Source organism: Drechmeria coniospora, chromosome 02, assembly GCF_001625195.1.
Source record: "Drechmeria coniospora strain ARSEF 6962 chromosome 02, whole genome shotgun sequence".
Lineage (NCBI taxonomy): Eukaryota > Fungi > Ascomycota > Sordariomycetes > Hypocreales > Ophiocordycipitaceae > Drechmeria > Drechmeria coniospora.
The window spans coordinates 1,162,122-1,181,013 of record NC_054390.1 but is presented as its reverse complement, the minus strand read 5'-3'; the positions used below and the strand labels follow the sequence as shown (position 1 = coordinate 1,181,013).

General features: G+C 58.5%; 5 protein-coding genes across 5 annotated transcripts; 3 read left to right on the top strand and 2 right to left on the bottom strand.

Annotated features, from left to right (window-relative positions):
- Positions 1 to 27: 27 nt before the first annotated feature.
- Positions 28 to 1,505, bottom strand: DCS_03604 (MYB DNA-binding domain protein; the record flags this gene model as incomplete). Its single annotated transcript, XM_040800922.1, has 6 exons — positions 28 to 108; positions 174 to 257; positions 312 to 344; positions 416 to 463; positions 529 to 1,003; positions 1,432 to 1,505. The coding sequence occupies 6 exons, from the start codon at positions 1,503 to 1,505 to the stop codon at positions 28 to 30; spliced, it is 795 nt and encodes a 264-aa protein (XP_040655955.1).
- Positions 1,506 to 5,850: 4,345 nt separating this feature from the next.
- On the top strand, positions 5,851 to 6,372 carry DCS_03603 (uncharacterized protein; the record flags this gene model as incomplete). The annotated part of the gene is made up of 1 exon (XM_040800921.1): positions 5,851 to 6,372. One exon carries the CDS (start codon positions 5,851 to 5,853, stop codon positions 6,370 to 6,372), a length of 522 nt encoding a protein of 173 aa, XP_040655954.1.
- A 2,898-nt stretch (positions 6,373 to 9,270) lies between these two features.
- On the top strand, positions 9,271 to 10,273 carry DCS_03602 (uncharacterized protein; the record flags this gene model as incomplete). The annotated part of the gene is made up of 2 exons (XM_040800920.1): positions 9,271 to 9,408; positions 9,494 to 10,273. The coding sequence occupies 2 exons, from the start codon at positions 9,271 to 9,273 to the stop codon at positions 10,271 to 10,273; spliced, it is 918 nt and encodes a 305-aa protein (XP_040655953.1).
- A 1,947-nt stretch (positions 10,274 to 12,220) lies between these two features.
- DCS_03601 (dihydroxy-acid dehydratase) lies at positions 12,221 to 14,280 on the top strand (the record flags this gene model as incomplete). The annotated part of the gene is made up of 5 exons (XM_040800919.1): positions 12,221 to 12,367; positions 12,430 to 12,527; positions 12,588 to 12,595; positions 12,661 to 12,768; positions 12,827 to 14,280. The coding sequence occupies 5 exons, from the start codon at positions 12,221 to 12,223 to the stop codon at positions 14,278 to 14,280; spliced, it is 1,815 nt and encodes a 604-aa protein (XP_040655952.1).
- A 255-nt stretch (positions 14,281 to 14,535) lies between these two features.
- DCS_03600 (Sorting nexin mvp-1) lies at positions 14,536 to 17,099 on the bottom strand (the record flags this gene model as incomplete). Its single annotated transcript, XM_040800918.1, has 4 exons — positions 14,536 to 14,745; positions 14,826 to 15,419; positions 15,479 to 16,398; positions 16,577 to 17,099. 4 exons carry the CDS (start codon positions 17,097 to 17,099, stop codon positions 14,536 to 14,538), a joined length of 2,247 nt encoding a protein of 748 aa, XP_040655951.1.
- Positions 17,100 to 18,892: the final 1,793 nt, after the last annotated feature.

The window sequence follows — 18,892 nt, the reverse complement described above, 5'->3', positions numbered from 1 at the left end:
TTCGAGGAGAAGAGATCTGGGCGTCGGTTAGCGGATGATGCTAAAGCATACGTCAGCGGAGCCCATCTTCTCACCTGGGAGGTGCTCCTTCGCGTATTGCTCGCACGCCTGGTCCGAGGTCAGCCAACTTATCCACCGAGGCTTGGAAATTTCAGGCGGTGCCGATGGCGTACCTTGGCGGGCTTGCCGACTTTCTGACCGATCACCTTCCATCTGTTGTTTTCGTACTCTTTGATGGCATTCAGCAGAGCCTGGCTCTGGACTCATCAGTCAGCTAACTCTAGAGAGCCGGCACAAGGGGTGCTACCTACCTCGTCTTCGGCAAACTCGGCGTAGTGCATGTCCTATAGCCGGTTAGAGAGGGGGACGGGGGGGGGGGGGGGGGCGTGGCTGTCGGCGAGTTGCAACTGTGTACCTTGTACCAATGCTTCTTGACGGAGCCCTCAGTCCTCGTGGGAAAGGTCTGTTTCGCCACCGGTCAGCTCGGGTCCCACACGCCGGCTCGGGCGCTCGGCAACGGAAGCATACCTTGGCAATCTCGGCCCAGCTGTTGTTGGCGTCACGCATCTGCTTGAGGCGCAGCTCCTCCTGAGGGGTCCACGGCGTGTTGGTCCTGCTCTTCTTGTTGGGCGGTTGCGAGGAGGGCGTCGCGTTGTCGTCGGCGGCGGCCTGCCCCTGGGAAGGAGTACCCGTCTGCGGCGTGGCAGGCGTCGCCGGAGGCTGAGCCTGGTTGGCGGGCACGGCGCCCGAGGCGCCGCCGGTGGCCGGCGACGAGGCCGCGTTGGGAGCCGGGCGTTTCCTCTGGCGGCTCGACGGAGCCGAAGCCTGAGCGGCGGCCTGCTGGGGACCACCCTGCGCGTTCGGAGGCTGCACGTTCATCGGCGGCTGGACGGGTGTGGGATGGTGCTGCTGCTGCTGGGGTGCCATGCTGGACTGGGGCGTTCCGTAGGGGAAATCCATGCGCTCATTCCGGCGGTTCATGTCGGCCTGGTACGGGTGGTTGCTATTCAGGAGCTGTGGTCAGCGAAATTTCGCCGCGGCAATCAACGGGGCTGTGACGGCATTGCCTTGCCCCGAGGCAGTGACATTGGCCCGACGCGAAAGGGGAGGGAAAACGGGCGACGGGAGACCGGGAGGTGGGAGAAGGGAGCCGAGCGAGGAGGAAGGTGGAAGGAAAGTCGACAGACGAAAACAGTACCAAGGCGGCGAGCGACGGGAGAGACGTTCCTGGCTAGGGGTGGGCGGCGGCGAAATGACGGGGATATTTCAGGATGCATGGATGCAGCGTGACAAGCTTTGGTTGGGGTGGTGATAGGAGGAGGGCTTGGGTCGGGAACCGGACGGCGGAGGGGTATCGAGGCAGGTAGGCCGCGGCGGGCGGCGGGTAGACAGAGGTACCAGGGACAACGAAAGGGGACCGCAGGTACTTACTGTATATCGTTGGGTTGATGAGTGGAGTTGGAGTAGACGTACTCCGGCACGGGGCCGACCTGCCACGGCTGCATGATCTGGAGGTGGCGGGACGAGAGTTAGTATCGGTCGGTCGGACGGTGGTGAAGTCAAGAGAGCAGCGCGGCGCCTTGGTCCGTGGTCGCGCAACAACAACAAACGAGGCAAGGCGAGGCAAACAAGGCAGGCCGGGGGCCTCTGATTGACGAGGACACGAGCGCGCGGGCTGTGGCCGTCAGCTCGCGAGCATGGGTGTGCTCTGCAGCGACGCGGCTCGTGTAGCGCGAGCAAGCCTGTTGGCGAGCGGAAGGGACGCGTGTGACGGTGGTGAAAAAAAAATGGCGCGGCGAGCTTCTCATCAACAGGAGGTCGAGACGAGGCTGCCTGTGTCGCGCGACGGAGGGAGGGAGAGAGACGAAAGGAGAGAGAGGGAGACGAACGGGACGGACAGAGGGAGAGGGAGAGAGTTGGACGGGGACGGGGAAGGCGAGAGCAGGAAAATTGGTACGTACGGTGGTGAATGTAGTTGTCGGGGTTCCGCACCCGGGCGACGCGAAGGATGTCTTCTTTTTTTTTTTTTTTACCTGGTTGCGCGGTGAGCACGAGGTAGCTCTCGCCGGGGGGGGTGGTGGGCAGGGAAAAGTCTCTCTCTACCTGGTCTGGTAAGGGCCAGGTCGTACCAGCGAGTGGTCCGAGCCTTCGGGGAGAAGCTAATTGTCGGCTGCACGAGTTTGCGTGATACGGGACGGGGGGCCTGCTGAAACTGCGCCTCCGTCAGGCTGGCTGCTACTCGTACTCGTCGTACTTGTAACTCGTGCTCGACTGTGCGAAATGCAGAGCGAGAAAATGGGGTCGTAGTTTGGATGCACCAAGTACTTGTACCGCGGTGGGACTGCGCGTCGACTGGGAATTATTATTAAACTGCGGTGGCTGGCTGGCGACGAGAGGCAAGGTGGATAGAGAGAGGATAACGGGGCGGGCGGGCGAGCCGAGTACTATGTACTTTGCAAGGAGTACCACTCACCTGCACTAGCACAGCAGCTGGCTGCAGCAGAGGGAATAAGCGAACGCTTAGCCGCGTTCGATTGGTGCGCGGGCGTGGGCGAATGCGAGAGGCTGGGGGCCTATGATCCAACGGAACGGACAGGCAAAAAAAGAGGAATCGGACGAGACGTCTTTTTCTCGCCCTCGTACGCAGGACGGACGGTGGCGAAGCTGGGCCGGTTCGCGGGTCGCTCGCGGGCGGCACAAGGACGACTAGTCGGTCGAGCACAACAGGTGCACTCGAAACAGGGCTGGCGGCTGCTTTCTCTGCGAGGCAATATTCAGTCAGTCAAGCCGTCGGTCAGCCAGCGAGAGCCCGGTCAGTCAGTCAGTCAATCCCGTCCGCTTGCTTGGCTGCTGATCTGGTGTTGAGGCGCCAAGGAGACTCTCTCGCGGAGACGAGCTTGTGTGGATCCGCAAGTACGGAAGCACAAGCGAGATGCTTGCTGGTGCTCCGGTTGACAGACCAGCCAGGCAGGAGACGGACGACGAGGTCACGACGAGGTCGCGACGAGGGAGTACTGTACCTCGAGCCCAAGTATCTCTGAGGTTTGGGTTGGTACCTCTCACTACGTGTACGAGTACTCGTAGTGTAGTGCGTGAGCCGTTTATGGTTGGTGAAGGAGGAAGCGGGCGAGGGGAGGCGAGGGACCTGGAGTTTGACTGTGCAGGAGCAAGCAGGTCAGGGTGGGGCGGGGCGACTTAACCGAAAACGAACGTGGCGCCCGTGATTGGATCAAGAAAGCACGGTTGAGAAACTAGCAACTGGCGGTGATTGGCCACGGCGCGTGCACGCGAAGGTACATGGCCGCCCGTGCCCACTTGGCCGCGTTCCCCAGCGTTTTACTGGCTCGCGAGACGTCGCCCTCCCTCTCTCGGCGGCGTGTTCGTTTGACGTTTCTCGCGCTGCACAGGAATCACACAACACGCCCTGGTGCGCGTTTCCGGGAGCCCGCATCGGTCAGTCTCCTCCCTGTTCTGCTCTCCTCTGGCAAGCGCCGACTTTTCCACGGTGCGCGCAATGAAGGGCCACGGCAAAATCTTGTGCGACGGGGATATGACTCGGCCACCCTGACGAGCTTGGACGGGACAATGCTCCATTTCTGCATGACTACGTGTACAAGTGCTTGTACTTTTACCTGTGCTCCGTACAAGGACTGCCATGAAGTACAGAGTACTTACCTGCCGGAGTACATGCGCAGTACGCTGCATAAGTAGTACAACTACAGTACGCCTGTGCTGCGTGCAGCAAGCAGGTGCAGTTGCTGCAGCTGTAATAATTACTTGTCCAGAGAATCGAGGAGAGCGCAGGTATTTCGCGAGTACTACGCGCGTACTTCTGAGATATGACTACCTGCATGCCAGTGTACAGTACAAGGGAGTTGTGTACTCCGTACATGTGCAGTACTCGGACACGACTGGACTCCCAGGCAAGCAGGTACCTTTGCAGGTTTGTACCTCCGAGGTACCGACCTAGGTACATGTACACCTAGGTATCGAGGTGAGAAGGTTATCGGCGTGTTGTACTCCGTACTCCGTACAGTACTTGCTATGCTTGCAAGTCATCGGCATTACGACTGGACGCACATATAGGTACTAACCAAGGTACCTAGGTATGGATACTCGTCTACCTGTACTGTACGGAGTACTCCGTGCTGTCCTCTTTGGTAAATCCTGAGGCGCCCGCTCTCTGTGCATGTACTGTAAGTACAGTAGTAAGTAAGTTCTCGCACTCCATCCAAGTACTCGCAAGTAATACTCAACAAAGACGTGATATTGGATTGGTACCACTCGGTAGGTCCCCGCACTAATTTGGTGCGTAACTCGCAAGGCTCGGAGGGGGGCTCTGGTTACCAACGCGAAATGTGCTCCGTACCTACAATACAAGAACAGTACTAACCTACAAATACTTGTACAGTAACACTTTCATGTACTGTACTCCGTAAGTGCAAGTAATTAATATTACCTGTAAGTACTTACTTACCTCCTACTTACAGTACACCTGCGGAGTACTGCAGGTAGTGTTACAGTACGCCCCTTGCTTGTGCAAGGCTGTAGGTGTATCCGTCCTTGTACGAGTAATAACAATAATACCTCTACTGCACTTGTGTACAGTACACGCACGGTGAGGTACAAAGTAGCACCAACGACTCACTTAGTACTTATTCCAACAGTACAGTAGAGTACAACGTCCAGGTCTTGTACACACTCAAATACCTAGTGCGTTGTACAAGCAGCAAACGCGCAGCATTATTACGGAATCGGTGTACAAGGACTCCGTACGAAGTACGGATTACACCTACCAGTACGCAGTACTACGTACGTACTTGTGCTGTGGGAGTAAGAAAGTGCGTGAATTTCGTACACGGTACTAGTAGATGCACTGCACATGCACAGTAAATACAGTATGTGGTACGTAGGTGTACCGTAGGCACGAACCATGCCTGCAAAATATGCCGAAATCACAAGTGCCTACCCTGCACATGCTCTGTTCCGACAGACAACTGCTTTTGGTGCCCATGAAATATCGCTCAGCCATGATGTTTTCTCATGCCACGATGGGAACACGCATGGTACTGGAGCGTTGGAGGAGTGCGAACCCGTACAGCAGACGAATACGAACCACGGGACTGACACCTCTTGTCCCATGTTTTGGCCCACTCGAATCCTTACCAGATACCTCCGTCCCTCGACTTGATCATTCTTCCACTGCCAGGCCCGGCCCTTTCCGCCAACTTTCTATACACGTATGCCGCATGCTCCGAGACTGGAACGAGTATGGAATGGCAGTATCAAGCAAGTACACTGTTCATGCATACGAGTACACTGACTAAGGACTTGACATGCATGCCTGGTATACCTGCACGCACACGCACAGGTATATCGTAAACGTACTTACTGTACAGTAATAGACCGCCATCCCCACGTGAAAGTACACGTGAAAGAAAGTACATGCTCATCGTAGTGCAGGCACGCCTACTTACATGCATTCGCACTTGCCCTCTCGGCGCCTGCTCGTCTCCTTCTGCTCGGCGTCGAGGGCTGACCGATCGAGATGGAACGCCAAAGGCTCGCTGCAGGCTTCGGCCTAATGCTCACGAGACAAATGCAAGCAAGCAAGTCACCGTCCAAGTACGCCGCTGACGCGACAGAAAAACGTACACGTTTGGTCATGTTTGTTTCGAACACATGTGCCCCTTGCATCACCGCCGACCCTGGCACTGCCAATCTCGTCCCAAATGAGTCGGCCGTGGTTCCATCTGTTTCCAGTTCAAGGCACCCTCCTCGCCATGGTCGGAAACGTCAGGGGCCATTCGCATGCTGTGCGCGACGAACCAGAGGATACTTGCATTAATCATGCGCCACCGGCGACGGCCGGCTCCTTCGTCATGCCGACGCAGCAGGCTCATGAAACGCTTGCCGTTGCAAGGTACCAGTCCGGGACGTCGTGCTGCCGTCGCTGCCGCTTCCACCTGCTGCTTCGACCGTCACGGCGATGGCCATGATGCCGCCCCGCCCCGGGTTGGGTGGGAGGAGACGGAGAAGGAGACGGCCAGGAGATGGCTAGGAGATGGCTCTCGACAACGGCCTCGCCTCAGGTCCATCGACGATGACGTGCGTGCAGGTGGTCCGTTCCGCCGAGAGCACCGAGTATCGACGGCGACAATAATGGATGCGGCGCTCGCATGGCGGCAAGAGTCCTCTGAGCCCTGCTCGCGCATCTACTGGTGCGGTGTCGATCGGCAACGGCTGCCGGGGTTCACGACGGGCGGAATCCGAGAGGGCGAATGGCCAAACACGACAAGGTTGTTTGCCTTGATTTGCAGGGCCTCACTGGCCCGAGGAAGCAGATTTGGCATTGTTCCCCGTCGACCTTGACCCTTCCACCATTCCGTGCAGCGGTCGCCGCATCTGCCATCACTTGACGAGTACAAGTAGGTGGCAGAACCGCTACGTGGCACGACGGAGTGCCGCGGCGCAACTCTGACGACGAGGAGAGGACGGACAAGAGTATAGGACCTGTCGGTGGGACCTGCCGGTGTGCGATACGGAGCGAGGACGGCAGCACGCGAGCGAACCAAAGCTTGGGTGTGCAAGTACCTGCCCAAGTGTTACGGAGCACAGGCCGTAAAGGTACGAAGGCATCGAACGCAATCCTTCTCTCACGGTGCTGCAGTGTGGAAAAGCAAACAGTGGTGCGGCCGTTGTTCTCACCAGAAGCCATATCGTCCTGTCGTCCTTGGGCAACTCGATGGAGACGGCTCACCAAGGATATCGATTCGGGGGTCTTGCTGTGACAAACATGAGATTGTGCCTCTGCTTGGCAAGTTTCAAGGATGCCCGAACCAGGCGCCTCCCGAATGTTGCGCCTGGCCACGGCGTGCGATCACTACCTACAGTACGGAGAACTCCCCAGCACGTGCTGTAATGCCTGCACTTGGCTCGGACGGAATAGTCGTGCTTACTTCTTGGATCGTGGCATCGTCGATGGCCTGGAAGCACTAAGCAACGATAGGCGCTAGAAGGCAATGGGAGCTTCTCGGTTCGTGCCCGACCAAGTCGGTGTGAACTGTGCCCTTGTCACGACTTCCCAGGACGTTTGAAATAAAAGCGGCAAATTTCGGTTCATGAATGCTCCGGAGCGCCCAGCGCCCTTGGCCACGACGACTCTGCATGACACGGCGAGGCAGTGAGTGCTCGCGCTGATTGGAAGGCTTGGGCCCGTCGCTGTTTTACATAGGCAACGAAGAGGCTCGCTGGCAGATGAACAAGGTCGGCACGAACCAAGCGTGGTGGGCTGTCTCGCTCGTCTGCTCGTGTGCAAGTACATGTACGTGCGGGCTCCTTCGTAGCTGGGGGCCGCTGCTACTTCGGAACTTACGAATGAGCATGCCCGTGGAGGGCAGTGCAGGTACTTGCCTACCGCGTTGGCGAGGGCGGCATGTGGTAGCATCCAGCAGGGGAGGTACATGTACATGGGCGCTGCCCCGGCGGTGCCCATCACGTTGCTCGTAGGGCAGAAACAGCGCCTGTTTCCATGTGGCTGCCTCACACAAACAAATCAACCGCCCACCGGACCAGCCGCCCTCCAGAGTTTGTACCGTCTCGTCCCTATCAAGGCATCCGGGATAGTCGCCTCGTCGTAGTCCCTGAGTGGACCGACCTAGGCCCGTCTCGCCTAACCCCAACCAAGGTAGCAAAAGCCTAACACTTTTCGTAGTTGCACATACCTGGAACAACTAAACTCGGCTAGGTACATACGGTACTAGCATCTGGTCCGCCAAAAAGCATACCCGCATATGTACCTATGTGTCCTATGTGCGTATGTGCGTATGTGCTTATGTGCTTATGTGCCTATGTGCCTCTGTGCCTATATGCCTATATGCCTATATGCCTATGTGCAAGCGTTCCAGAGGTATCGGCGCTAGGGCGGAGGCTGGTCGCAGATAGGCATACGAGGGTCGAGCAAGCATTCGCAAGGCTCCGACCACCAGCAAGGTAAGCATCGAGCGTCGCCTTGCCGCAAGCCCTCCGACGAGCCTCCACGAATGAGGGGACCGCGTGGTAGGAGACGTCTTCCTCGCAGGTTCAGATGAATCCCCAGCCGTTGCATGCCGCCGCCCCGGGCTCCGGCCAGGCCACTCCCTCCCACCAAGGCGAACGGTTCGCCTGCTCGTCCCTGCTGCCGCGCGACCCCGTCGTGGTCGGTCCCGTGGCATGCTTTTGCATTGATTGCGCAGCGCATGCAGGGGCCGCGGCAGAGCTGGTCATTCAGTCGCAAACCGTGTTTCCGCCAGACCAGCCAAAGCCAAGTCAGGCCAAGGCAAGGCAGGGCAAACAAGCAATGAGTTGCATCCATCATGCTGGTGGAGCACGGCTCCACGCAGGCTGCTTCACCCTGACGAGGTTCGAGATCGAGAGCGCGTACCGCGAGGTAGTGAGGAGGGTAGCGGGTACCTGCGTCGCCGGCTCCCCCGGGCGGGTGATGCAGGTACCGTGTACCGCGCAACGCCGTGCGCTACCCCGCGGCTGTACGTGGGTGTACTTGGCCATCCCGATCTGCCTTCACAGTCATGCCTATGCCGGGCTAACGTCCAGTCAGAACGAACGACATACTCTAATCTGTCACAGCATCGACCTGCGCTGTAACGGGGCTAGAGCCTCAGTCTCATGGCAGAGGGCGGAACGTGGACCCCTGGTCCACATTGTGCCAGACACGGAACGTCAACGCCGCCAAACTGTTTCGTCGAGCGCTCTTGACTAGCCTTTCCTTATTGCTCCTCGATGCGGCATGCAGGCGCTCACGCTCGCTCGTATACATATGGCCCGGCCTCTGCTCCGTCGTTTCCTACGAGTTCTCGACCTCTCTTGTTTCGCCTCATCTTGTCTCTTCATCACCCATCAACAAGATATCATTCATTCCCTTTCTGCTTGTTTGTCGTTTGTTTCCTGCTACTTCCGCAGCTGATTCCCACGCTCCTTAAAACCATTTCGTTCATTTCCAACTGGCTTGGCTGCTGACGCTCCTTTTCGACTCGCACGACGACAACTCGCAGTTCTCCAAAAAAAAAAAAATTCCTGCATTTGTCTTCCATTCTCTGCTCCCTCTCCGCGCCTTGACGCTGAAGATTTACGAGCTACACGTCCCAAGTCTTTCTTCTTCCGTTCTCAACCCAGCCTGGTCGCTGTGTTGGCATCGCCTCGATATCCCATTTCAGGTCGACGAAGACGGATATCACCACGTAGCAACTCGGACGCCGCCCAGACCCGGAGAACATGTCTCGGACGCAAGTCGTTTCTGTCGAGTCCCGGTACTCTCCCATGCAAGATGCCGCTCGCCGCCATGAGAGCGGCGTGAGCAAGGTCAAGAAGGCGGCCCTCAGCGGAAGCGGACGCGCTTGGAGAGAGGACGAGGTGAGCCTGCCCCCGCCGAACCCCCCCCCCTCCCCTCCCCCGGGACCGCCTGGAAGATGACGGCTGACGGTTCGTGTCACCACAGGAGGCCTATCTTCTGCAGACTCGGCTCCAGAAGATGCCGTACAAGCACATCGCCGCCCACCTCAACAAGACGGAGCTCGCCTGCCGGCTGCACTACCACCAGCTGTCGCACGGCAACAGCCGGCGCAAGCGGGCCAACTCCTTCTCGTCCCGCTCCTCGTCGCCGACGCCTGGCATCGCGAGCCTCGCGGCGAGCCCCGTGTTGCAGAGCAAGTCTCGATCGCACTCGCCCGCCCCGGCTTTCGGCTACTACATGCCCATGCCCACGAGCGACGTGCAGCTGCCCCGCATCATGAGCAGGGACAGCTCCCCGCGGCTGCCGGCCATGCTCCCGAAGGCGGACCAGTCCCCCTTCTCCCGCCGGAGCGAGTCGCCCCAGCGGTTCCCTCCCCTGGAGCCGCTGCCGCCCGTGAGCTTCCGCCACGGCACGCCCCCTCCCTCGTCGCACTACCAGACGTCGTCGGCCCCCTTCGGCGCCGAGTCCTTCCGCTTCTCCCCCCCCTCCACCTCGTCGTCGATGCACACGGCCGCCCACGTGGACCTCGCCAGGCTCGGCGGCATCTACGAGAAGCATCGCGTCGCCTTCTGGGCCGCCATCGCCGACGAGTACGGCTCGCACGGCACGCCCAAGGCGCTGGAGCAGGCCTGGAAGTCGGGCAGCTGCTGCCCCAACCATCACGGCAGCAACCCGATGACGCCCGTGGCCAGCCCGCCGACCAAGTCCATGTTCGGCGGCGGCTCGGCTCAGGACAAGACTCGCATCTCGGCCATTCTGGATTGATTTGACGTCAACTCGCATAGCGTTTTCTTTTCCATCCGAAGGCATGGCATGGCAAGGCAAGGCAGGAACCAGGCCTACTACTCGTACATTTGGCATCAAATAGTGGAATTTAATCGAGCTCTTTTTGGAACCCTTGACCGCTCTGGCGGTTGTGCCGCCTCGTTCGTGATGATGGTGACGGCGATCAATGTCGAGAGTTGCCACCGCGCCGTGCTTGCTCGACCGGATACGGTCCAGCAGTGCGTACGGATACATCCCGCACTGTTTCCACGTAATGCTTATACCTCATCTTAGCCCATCGACCCATGACGGCGCCAAGGCAGGTGCACGGACGGGCAACTGACAGGTTGACAGATTTGGAAACCCATACAGGGATTCGAAAGGCAGGAGAGTGGAGGAAAGAGGAAACACGGTATTCATTATGTACTTACTTGCACTCCGTACGGAGTAAGTAGGTGTACCGAGAGTACGGAGTACTGCACACTTGGTTCTTTATTGTACTTGTATGTTGCAAGTACCGCACGCGTACTGCATGTTGTTCATGTACTTACCTAGGAGGTATCCACGCTGTACTGTACTTACACTTGCCCGCCAATGCGAAAGTAGTCCTTGTACGTAGTTGTATAGTACCTACCTGTACAGTAAGTAGGCGCAGGACATGTACCTCAAGGACATTTGCCAGTGCAAGTGATTGCACTTACATGTACGGAGTACGGAGTAAGTATAATACATGTATACTTAAGTAGTTGTAGTTGTACAAGCAAGTAAGTACAGTATAAGTAGGCTCCTGAGTGCCAATAGCGGGACATGATAACAAGATACCCAAGTACCTACTAGGTACATTAGTAGTATTTGTACTTGCATTACCGAGTACAACGGAGCACTGTACAACTAATACTGCACAAGTAAGTGTACTTAGGTTTGTACTTACTAAAGGGAAACCCTCCACAAGTTCGCGGTACTATGCACTAACCTCCACGAACTTCTCTTTATGGGTGGAGAGTACATGCAAGTACATGCTCCGGACGGAGTACCCCGTACTTTGGTACAAGTTCTGTACAGCTACGCAGTTCACTGTTCATTCTGTACTTTAGAGGTACTAGTTGTAGATACAACGTTGCTGTACACTCACATGCATGTACTTGCTCCGATGAATAAAGTACTTAAGGTGCAAGTACACATATACATGTACGGATATTTACGGAGTACATGCAAGCACTTGCACATGTACGGAGTACTCGCATGAATACTCCATATGGACTAAATGATTGGCTTGCAGGTGAAGCGGCAGGAAGGCGGCAGGAAGGTGGCAGGAGAGCCGCAGGAAGGCGGCAATGGCGACTGACCTGCTTCGGCCAGATCCATTCTCCTCTCCTTTCTTCTTCTTCAAGTCTTGAACGACAGTGCGTAGCACGCAGGACCCGAAACGACCGACCCAACAACTCTCAGGCTAGGAGAGGGACGATTGCTTGTGTACACAAGAACGAACATGCTCACCGGTACAAACAAGTAATAAGTGATACGGAAAGGTAGCCAAGCCTCTAATACTGCTCCTCTGCAAGTCCTGAATCTTGGACCCCTACCCGGACTGCTCGCACCGATACAAGCGTATTGCCATCCACCCCTCAGCATCCTCCCCGCCACCCTCTTCCCGCCGTCGACCGGCCAGACAGAGACATGACACAGGGAATATGGGAATATCGAGACACGGTCGACCATCGTTTGCAGAGTCCTCCCATGCCCACGAGATGCCTCAAGACTTACGTCCCCCTAACGCAGGGCTCTGAGTCGATTCCAGCTCGTCCATGTCCACAACTGTCGGTGACAGCACATGACGACAATGGCAACCCCCCTCCCCCCCCTTCGAGAAAGAAATGCACCTTCGAGACGGGCCCTCATCGCTGACCTTGTTGAAAAGCCACCGTCTTGTTGTGGGGGATCGCGAAAATGACAGCCAGCGGCGACAGCCCTGTCCCTTGTGACGACCCCAAAGCGCCGGCCGACTATGTCCGCTTCAGGTGCCTCCCCCCGGGCGGTCCGCTGAACAGGTGGTCCACCGCTCTGACGCGGGAGCATGACTTTCCCGGGGCACAGGTGCGTCATGCCGCGGGAGTCAACGAATGTCCACAGGCCGACGAGGGCTCACCCCTCCCCAGGCCATGCTCTACGGCGCCGGAGTGCCCAGCAGGGAGGTGATGAAGAAGGCGCCGCACGTCGGCATCGCCTCCGTATGGTGGGAGGGCAACCCGTGCAAGTGAGTTGTCGTCTGCTGTCCTGCCCGCTGTCCCGACGCTGCCCGCTGACGCGCTTGCAGCACACACCGTGAGTGCAGACTCCCGGAAGTCTTCAGACTGCCCGTTGGCGTGCATTTTCGTTGACCGGTGCAGTCCTTGATTTCGGCAAGATTGTCAAAACCTCCGTCGAGAAGCAGGGCATGCTCGGCTGGCAGTTCAACACGGTCGGCGTGTCTGATGCCATCACCATGGGCGGCGACGGTAGGCCTCCCGACCGCCTTCCCCTCATCACTCAGTGCATCCAAGTAATCTTCGCCAGGCATGCGATTCTCCCTGCAGACGCGCGAGCTCATCGCCGACTCCATCGAGTCCGTCACCATGGCCCAGCATCATGACGCCAACATTTCCATACCGGGCTGTGACAAGAACATGCCTGGCGTCGTCATGGCAGCCGCGCGTCACAACCGGCCCTTCATCATGATCTACGGCGGCACCATCCGCAAGGGTAACTCGACGCTTCTCGGGCGCAGCGTCAACGTGAGCACCTGCTACGAGGCAGCGGGTGCGTTTGCCTACGGCAAACTGCAAGCCGCCGACAAAGCTGCCGACGCCAGCCCCTCGGACGTGCTCGAGGACATCGAGCGGCATGCCTGCCCCGGCGCCGGCGCCTGCGGCGGCATGTACACGGCCAACACCATGGCGACGGCCATCGAGGCCATGGGCCTGACGCTGCCCGGCTCCTCATCCTTTCCTGCGCTCTCTCCCGAGAAGGCGCGTGAGTGCGAGCGCGCCGCCGAGGTCCTTGCCACGGCCACGATGCCCCTCGACATCCGCCCGCGAGACCTGCTGACGCGCGCCGCCTTTGAGAACGCGCTCGTGCTCACCATGGCCCTCGGAGGCTCCACCAACGGTGTATTGCATTTTCTGGCCATGGCTCACACGGCCTGCGTGCCCCTGACGCTCGATGACGTCGCCCGCGCTAGCGACCGCACGCCTCTGCTCGCCAACCTGGCCCCGAACGGCACTTACCTCATGGAGGACCTGTATGCCGTCGGCGGTACCCCCGCCGTCCTCAAGATGCTCATCGCCGCCGGCCGCATCGACGGCACCATCATGACCGTCACCGGTCGTACCCTCGCCGAGAACGTCGCTGACTGGCCAAGTCTCGACCCCGGCCAGAAGATCATCCGTCCGCTCGAGGACCCCGTCAAGCCGACCGGTCATATCCGCATTCTGCGCGGCAACGTGGCCCCCGGCGGAGCCGTCGCGAAGATAACCGGCAAGGAGGGCTTGTCCTTCACCGGTCTCGCCCGTGTCTACGATTGCGAGCGCGACCTCAACTCGGCGCTGTCCAAGGGTGCCATCAAGCGTGAGCACGGCAACCTGGTTCTGATTGTTCGCTATGAAGGGCCCAAGGGGGGGCCCGGCATGCCCGAGCAGCTGCGGGCGAGTGCCGCCATCATGGGCGCCGGCCTCACGAACGTCGCCCTCGTGACTGACGGCCGCTACAGCGGCGCATCGCACGGCTTCATCGTCGGCCACGTCGTCCCGGAGGCGGCTGTAGGCGGACCCATTGCCCTGTTGCGCGACGGTGATCGAGTCACGATCGACGCCGAGACGAACCGCATTGATGCCGCCGTGTCGGTGGATGAAATGGACCGTCGTAAGGCGGAATGGAAGGCGCCCGAGCCGCGTGTGAAGAGGGGAGTGCTGGCCAAGTATGCGAAGCTTGTGGGCGATGCTAGTCACGGAGCTGTGACGGATGCAACGTGAGCGGCCGCGTGGATACCGACCTTGGTTGGATCCCAATAATGAACATGACTGATGACTATGGATACAACGCAAAACGAAAACGGAACAAGGGGTATCGTAGCCTGCTGCTTGCTTGGATACGTATTCACCTGCTGCTGCCCCATATACACCTATCCCCGAATTGCTGCCTCTCCGGCATCGACATCGCCATCGTCCGGCAATAGGTTTGTGACCATTTTTCGATCGGCCGACCGTCCCAATATTCTTCTCCGTGGACTAGTCACCCAGCGGCATGCCCTCCAGTTCGTCCAGCAGACGTCGCCAATTGTCCGCCAGCATCTCGGCATACTTGACCCGTTCCGCCGCCCAGTCCTGATTCCACCTGCTGATGTGATACTGCGTCGTCTGAAATGTAACGAGCTCATCTCGGATACACTGCTTGACAAAGATGGACCGGTTGAATTGCTGTACAATGGATTCTTTGTCCTGGGCGGCTGTTAGCGCACTTCGGTCAGGGGGGCCTGCAGCGCCTGATATGTCGCCGTGGTCGGCAGGACGGGACGCACCTTGATAATAGACTCGGCCACCTTGTCAATCTCACCAGGCTTGACGAGCCCTTCCGGCTTGGACCTCAGGTTTGCCAGTTTGGTTTCGTTCGTCTGGATTCTCCTCTCCAGATAAGGAATGTTGTCCGTGTCCAGCCTCTCGCGTCGGTCAAACATGTCTCGCAAGCTGACCAGAGCATCCCGTTGGCGCTTGAGGTCCTCCAGCACACCCTCGTCCCAGCCGCGACTCTCGTCCTCCAGGAGGGTCTGGCACGTTCGCAGGTGCTTGCTCATGGCGACGAGGCCGTCGTTGAGAAGCGGAACTTCATTGGTGTCGGTTGCGTACGTGTCACTCGACGCCTCTGTGAGTGAGATGAGCATCATGGCGACGCGGGCGTGATCCGCGGCAACGCCTTCGGTCCGCTTGACGAGACGGTCCATGATGTTGCAAACGCTGATGTAGAGCTCGGCCGAGCGGCGCACACCCGAGCGCGTGCGAGTGAAGAGCTCCTCCAATGTCGGGGGAAGGGAATCCTCCAGCCCAGGAGGCAGCACTCGGTCGGCGAACTCGTTCTGGACGGAAATGGTCGCTTGCTTTCGCCAAACGGACAACTCCTGTGACAGCGTGCATTAGCGACCGCGAGGGACCTTGGAATAGCATTGCTCGTATATACCGTCGGGACCGTCAGAAACATGATGACCAGCTGTTCCTGAGCCAAAACGGGGTGCCGGACGAGGGCATTCAAGAATCTACCCAGGCCCCGTCTTCGCTTCTCGATGAAGCCCCCGTCGTTGGACAGGTGGTTCCCGTTGACAGCCACCCGCTTGGGTGGCAGGAGTGGAAGGACGCGGAAGGGGTACCGTTTCTGCAGGCAGTCGAGCAGCCAGACGAAGTCGCTGTACCGGCGAATAACCTTGCTTCCCCGGCGCTGACTCGAGACTTCGTAGTTGTGGTGCTGGAAGAGAAAGATGCCCTCCTTGCCCGGCATCAGCGTCACGACAATGTTCTCTTCGAGGTTGCTGCCTGTCCGACCGGCCATGGTCCTGCTTGTGGGAGGCGGAGGGTTGCTAGCAGGTTGAGCCGCGCCTCCGTCTCCTCCAAACGGACTCGGGGCGACATGGGGTGAGGTAACACGGAAGTCGGCCGGCGCTGTCGGGCTGCGGTCTCCAAAATAACCCCCCCACCCAGGCTGGGCGGAAACGGAGCCGCTCGTCGGCCTGGTGCTGCTTGGGGGTGCTGGCGTTTCTATGCTCGCGACGTAATGGTTCGCAGCTCCCCTTGACAGGGTAGGCGTTGGGGTCTCATGGAAGCCGCCGTGACCGTTGATGGCATCGCGGTCTTCGGCGATGTTGTTCTCCCGGTGGTCGTGGCCTTTGTGCATCTCGGGCGAGTTCCAAGGATCGTCCTCGGGGTCTCCCATGACGGGGCGAAGTATCTTGGGAGGCGACTCTGCCTCTTGGTGCGACCGAGCCGGCGCGGAATCCACCTGCGGCGGCGGCTCGACTGGCTCCTGGGGGGGCTTCGCAGATAGTTCAGCGACGGGCGGAAGCACAGGTTCGGCGGTGAGGCCCGGAAGCTTTGGCAGCGGGAGATCTAGGCCGAGGCAAAATTGGATCATTAGCTGGTTTGCCCCGAACAGTTCCCGCTAGGGTTCGGTCAACAGTGTGCCATGGCGAGCTGATAGGTGAGCAGGCGACGGGTTTGTGGTCCTGGGCCATGGGAACGCGACGAGGGAGAAAAAGAAAGGAGGTGGACAGGAAGCAACGCGTACCATGCCGTCTCTCATCCACACCATCCAAGTTGATGATGTCCCCTTCCTGTGCCAATCCAAGCAACGCCAGCAGAACATTAAACTCGCCACGGCCGAGCGTGACGTTGGAGCTATCGCCGGGCGCAACGAGGGACATGATGCGGGCCTGGGCGTCGGCCCCCAAGCGGGCGTTGGCAAACAGCTTGGCAACACCAGCCGCCGTCACTCGGCCGTGACTGCCATCCTCTTGGAGGACGGCATCGAATATGTCGATGTAGCTGTCGGGCACGTCAGATGCTGGGAGCAGAGTACGAACGACCTCCGCTTGGCTCTGCATCTTGCGTGGCGTCGGCATGTCCCAGGGCTCTGCATCGTCGTGGCGATTGCTGCCATCGTCGAAGATGCCGTTGGATGAGCCCGACCGGGAACCTGGACGGGGGCCATCAAAGAGGCTGCCGGATCGAGCCTTGTTCTGGCGGCGCGGCGTCGTCACCGGCGTCGGCTCACTTTCCTTGTCGGTAGGGGACGATCCGAACAGCGACATGATGACACGCTCGTCGACGGCCGCAAGGAGAAAGCTCGGATGGAATGTATATATCCTCGGATTGCGGACCTCTAGACAGAGGATCGGGGACCTTGTCACTAGTCAGAGCTTTCGTGGCTAAAGACGAACGATTTGACGAGTCGTCGGACGATCGGATGGGAAGCTGGCCGTTCGGGGTGAGCGTCCTCGGAGCAGCCGCTGCAGCAGGCTCAAGCGCAAGCTGGATGAAGCGAACGCTGTACAGACGCAACCAGATCAAAAAAACAAGGGCAATGCGAGTAGGATGCAAGCACGCGACGGCGAGGATATAAGTACAAGTGGGCGTGTGAAGACGATGGGGAGGCGTTATTAGGTGGGTAGGATAGGAGGAAGTGAAGTCATCCCAAGGCCCACGGTGCGGCTCTGTGGAGGAGCTTGGGTGGTGGAGAAGCCGCGGCGCTGGCAGTGGAGCGTGCGGGCGGGCGGGCCAAAGTCTGCGCTGCAAACCTACTGTAAGTACAGTAGAGTACAGTACCTACACCTACAGTATTACTAGGTACAGTATGTACATACAGTGGGGGTGTAGGTACGCATGAGCACTGCTGTAGCCTGCTGTACAGTACATTTATTTGGTACATGTACTGTACTGACCAGCATTATAATACTTTGCTGCATATTGGACAGTACTTTACGCACATGTACATACTAGGTATTACTTACAGTACACCTAAGAAAGTGTACTGTACAGTATATGCAGAGTACTGTACAGTATTATTATTCCGTAAGCCCCCTATTAATTACCTGTCCACTGCGAATGGCGGGCTGCTGACTTGCTATGAGCGGTGCTATGCCTGCTTCCGACCACGGCCGTAATTCCCCTACGTTATGTATCAGTGTGAACGCCATCGCCATCTTCACAACCGGCGCTTGCTGGTGCAGTTGTCTGCGAGAAACTGTTGAATGGTTGCCTCTTGGTCTTTGGTGCGCCGCGAACACTTTGACTGAATTGGTAGCTGCCTTGTCGCGTACCCAGATCTCTACTTGCTGCCTGGTCAGGCCGCAGTCGTTTGGGCCTTGTATGGGTATAGAGATCGATCGCGCCGTCGTCGTCGCCGGAACTTGCCTGGCTAGTCGAGGTGATACGATGGGTTCTGAGTGCATCAGTTGATGGGCTTGCAGTTACGGGAGTGGACGTACTTGCGAAGGTGGTCCGCCGCTGGGGATATAGCCTGTACCGAGAAGAACTCCGGCCGAACCTTTGCGTCGCATCGACTACAGTACCGGCCGGACATGACTGATTGACTGATCCTGGCAACTCAGCTCAATAAGAAAAAGGCGGGAAAAGGCGGTGCGATCTGATGCAGCTTTTTCTGCCTTTGGTGCCCTTTCGTACCAGCCAAGCTTCCCGGACGAAGCGGCGGCTCTTGCGCACAATCTTCGGTAGATGCTCAACAGTTGGGTTAATAGGGAGGCCTCCGACTGCGGCCTCCTCGAGCTGCTCGGCTACGCTTCTTGGTTGTGATGGTGGCGAGAACGCGGAGGGGAAGAGTGGAGCGGGACAAGGCATCGAAATCCCTGGCGATAGACGCACCGGTGAAGAGGGTGCTGGCAAGTCCGACATCCTGTCGCTGGTGTCATTTCATGTTTATGACGATGACGCGTCCTGTAGGGTAGAAGAAGGCGCGCCGTCTGCCGAGGGATTGGTATGGGCTAGGCGGCGATAGTAGGTACCGTACGGAGGGAGTATCAGTCTACGATTTCATGGAGGGAGAAAGTACCACTTATCTATTGCCATCTCGTACAGGGTAGGACCG